Genomic DNA, 3,609 nt, shown 5'->3' with positions numbered 1-3,609 from the left:
ATGCCTCCTGCCACCTGTTTGCGTCCAACCCCTAGGGGTCGTTTCCGCTGCCTGGCACCTATTTTTCCAGAGAAGTCCACCGACGTTCAAGGCTCCGATCTTGTTAGCCTGCACCGGCCCAGGGGCGGCGTGGGATCCGCGGGGACCTCTGGCTCCCGGCCGCTCGCCTGTGGGCATCCCCCTGCATCCTCGTCGGTGCCCTCTGTCGCTCGCCGCCACCCGAACTCGCCCTACCGGTGCGCCTGCTGCCCCGCAGCTCCCGGATCTGAGTTTTAAGATTCCCGCCTTGCATGCTCACGCCATCCTCCCCCACTTTATTTTTCCCCCCTCTTTTAACTTTCTCCCTAGCCACGCTTCCTCGGGGATAAGCGTTCGCCGCGACCGTCTCCGCCATCTCTCCAGGTTGCATCTGGTGAGGATTCCGAGAGCAGCTCGCGGCGGTCCCGGTGCTCGCCCACGGGAGCTGCGGGGCGCGGCGCGGGGCGGGGCGGGGCGGCGGCGCCCAGGGCGGGGAGGAGCAGCCTCCCTCACGGCGGAGCCCGGGGCTCAGCAGCCCAGCCGCTGCCAGCGTCGGGGCACCCAGAGCTCGGCCGCGGCGATGGCAGGCGGGCGGCGCGCGCGAGGAGGCGGGCGCGGGGTGCGGAGCGCGCGGGGGCGGGGGCGGGCTAGGGGAGCCCCGGGGTGCCGGACGCTGTGAGGCGGCGGTGGCACCGGGGAGCCGGGCCGCGGGCAGCGCCGTCGCCGCCGCCGGGGGCGTCGCCGGCCTCGGCCCCTTTGTTCTCGCGCGCGCCCCCTCGCCGCCCACTCCCCTGCTGTCGCGCGGCGGCGGCGGCGGCGGCGGCGGCGGCGGCGGCGGCGGCGGCGGCGGCGGCTCCTCCCGCCCGAGGCGGTTGAGCTCGGCGCCGGGGGCGGGAGGGGGCGGGGAGCGCGCCAGCCGTGGAGAGTGGGGGGCGATGGCGAAGCTCAGGGTGTCCTACGAGTACACGGAAGCCGAAGACAAGAGCATCCGGCTCGGCTTGTTCCTCATCGTCTCCGGCATCCTTTCGCTCTTCATCTTCGGCTTCTGCTGGCTCAGTCCCGCCTTGCAGGATCTGCAAGCCACGGCGGCCAACTGCACGGTGCTGTCGGTGCAGCAGATCGGCGAGGTGTTCGAGTGCACCTTCACCTGTGGCACCGACTGCAGGGGCACCTCGCAGTATCCCTGCGTCCAGGTGTACGTGAACAACTCCGAGTCCAACTCCAGGGCGCTGCTTCACAGCGACCAGCACCAGCTCCTAACCAACCCCAAGGTAAGCACGCGGGAGCTCCCACCTAACAGTGCGGGTTCGGGGCCAACGTCCCGGTTAGACCCCAGGGGAAGAATCGAGTGTACTGTCCTAGTTGGTGCGAGGCATGAGGTGCATGCACGCACCCGTGGAGCCCAGGGCTCCAGTCCTCGGGGTGTGTTTGCCTGCTGGCAGTGGTACTCGAGTCTCTCTGCAAACACTGATCTTTTCTGTCCTTAGATTTTTGAGCTCCCGACAAACCCAGGTCCAGCGCCGGCAGGACCGGTTTGCCTAAACTCAAGGAGCAAAGAAAGTTAACTTTTCCTTCCAATATAGCCATGGAATAGCCCGCGACTCAGGTACTACAGTATATGGCCAACAGCTGCCTGAGCTTCAGTGGGTCTGAGAACTCCCAATGACGTGACCTTCTTTGAGAGGATAAAGGGGTCTCCTCTTTGCTCCTGGAAAGTTCCTTAAAAGACTTTGTCCTTTAGTTCTAAACTGAGGTGTTTAACTTGAGGTCTAAAGATGGGCTTGGGAGGGCGAGGGTGGGGTCAACAGCCATCAGGAGGAATCCAAGACGAAATTCTGGATTGATTTGCTTGGTGCTGCTGGTGGTGGCGGAGGCTGGAGGGTCCTAACCACTCTGCGTGTCTGGGGACATTGAGGAGCAGTAGGAGAACAACTTACCGAAAATAGAAAGCCCTTGATGACATATACCGTGCAGCGGTTTCCCGACAACTTCTTTTGTTGTTACAGGGGAGAATTAAAAAAAAGAAAAAAGAAAAAAGAAAAAGAAAAGAGGGGGAAAATAGATAATAACCTGGTTAGGACTTTCGAGCCCCTGGAGAGCAGAGAGGGAGACTCAGAAAACTTACCCCGGGTAGGAAAGCGCTTATAAAAAGCAGTGTCTGTCCCCAGTTGGTGAACTAATTGAGCTCTGCAGTGCGCCTGCTTCTGCACGAGGGTTCTTTGATGCCTTTGGTCCTTTCTGCTGCCCGCTGAAGGTGTGTGTATTTATTCAGGTTACTGATTCCTTTTACTTCGTGAGGGCTGTGCTGGAAGACAAGAAGGAAATGATTCCCAAGAAAATGAATCCTGTGTACGCAGGAACACGTTCTTTTAAATGTGACGAGATAGCTTCATCAGAAATCCGAATTCATACTTTAAACAAGATCACCAGCGCGGTGCAGAGAAATTCAGGCGTAACTCGATTGTTTGCAAAGTTAGAAGAGACCGGTCTTCGAAAATATGATTGACTCCTCATTGGAATAGTCTCCCCGCTAATGCAGGAAGACTCATTTGCTTTAAAAAGGAAGTTAAGATGAGGGCGGTAAATGTAGAAATAAACATTTGGAATACAGTCTATAATGACCTCTTGCAGAAGTGATCCGTCTGAAAGCAGATGTGAGTTAATCTGCTTAGTGCTTGGGAATTTAAAAAGAAGTCTCATGGGTTTAAGAAAGTGTTTTAAAAATCAGAATTAAATTTAAAAACATCTAAGAAAGATGTCAAGTAGTAACTTAGTGATTTGGAATGTGCTCTGTAGTTTGCCATTTAGGAGTGGGCACAGTTGGTGAAACACTGCTAATTATTTTTGAGATAGTGGTTTAATCAATAATACACATATATGTGTGTATATATATGCATATACATTCATACAAGGTAAATTGTAACATGTATGGTTAATATCTAATTTTGGCATAGACAAGTTAGAATTTACCACAGAAGACAACTTAAGTTTCCAGGCAGTTTTGCAGGATCTGGCAGCAGAGATAAATTGGAATCATTAGGACATTGATTCTTAAATCACTTGGAAGCAATCACAACATTTTATGTAATATTAAAATTTTCTCCCTTGCTCACTCTCTTCACTTGCAAATAATCTCATCCCCCCCCCCCCCAGTGCCAGTTAAGAACTTAGCAATAGCTGCTTTGAAGAAGTATCAAACAGAAATCAAAATGGTCAGGACTGGAAAAATGACATCTTTAATGGTCCAGAAGGGTGGCAAGGGTGATGAATGACCTCTCCATCAATTTATGCAAGATTCCCTCTGCCAAATATGCATCTCTGTCCAAACTGTGATGTATTGTAATATTTATAGAACAAACATCACTTTTTTTTTTTTTTTCCAATTAGGTGTTCAATTTGGAAATTTTTGTAAGCTCTTTAGTGGTGGAAAATCTCAGTGTGCCCGAAATGCCATGGTAGGGTCAGGCACATAAAAAGATTGAGTTCCTGTGGTGTCCTTTGCTTAGACAATCCCACTGCCCAGTCCTGTTGCATATCAGCAGAGCTATGCCCTCCCTTACTTACTTTTAATTTTAGAATCTGTTCCTTTCA

General features: G+C 53.2%; 2 protein-coding genes across 3 annotated transcripts in view; both read left to right on the top strand.

Moving 5' to 3' along the window:
* LOC116076555 (putative DEAD-box ATP-dependent RNA helicase 29) lies at positions 1 to 793 on the top strand. Its single transcript, XM_031350379.1, has 2 exons — positions 1 to 236; positions 349 to 793. The coding sequence occupies exons 1-2, from the start codon at positions 1 to 3 to the stop codon at positions 695 to 697; spliced, it is 585 nt and encodes a 194-aa protein (XP_031206239.1). The 3' UTR covers positions 698 to 793.
* Positions 794 to 848: 55 nt separating this feature from the next.
* Kcnmb4 (potassium calcium-activated channel subfamily M regulatory beta subunit 4) overlaps positions 849 to 3,609 on the top strand; it is a 65,073-nt gene continuing 62,312 nt past the window's right edge. For both annotated transcript variants that reach the window (XR_004112863.1, XM_031349880.1), the window contains exon 1: positions 849 to 1,289. Coding sequence is in view for 1 of the 2 variants with exons in the window: in XM_031349880.1 (XP_031205740.1) it covers positions 954 to 1,289 (336 nt within the window). In the remaining variant the exon portion in view is untranslated. The remainder of the gene's footprint in view (positions 1,290 to 3,609) is intronic.

This window comes from Mastomys coucha, unplaced genomic scaffold (genome assembly GCF_008632895.1).
Source record: "Mastomys coucha isolate ucsf_1 unplaced genomic scaffold, UCSF_Mcou_1 pScaffold4, whole genome shotgun sequence".
NCBI classification, from domain to species: domain Eukaryota; kingdom Metazoa; phylum Chordata; class Mammalia; order Rodentia; family Muridae; genus Mastomys; species Mastomys coucha.
This window is presented reverse-complemented; position numbering and strand designations above follow the sequence as displayed.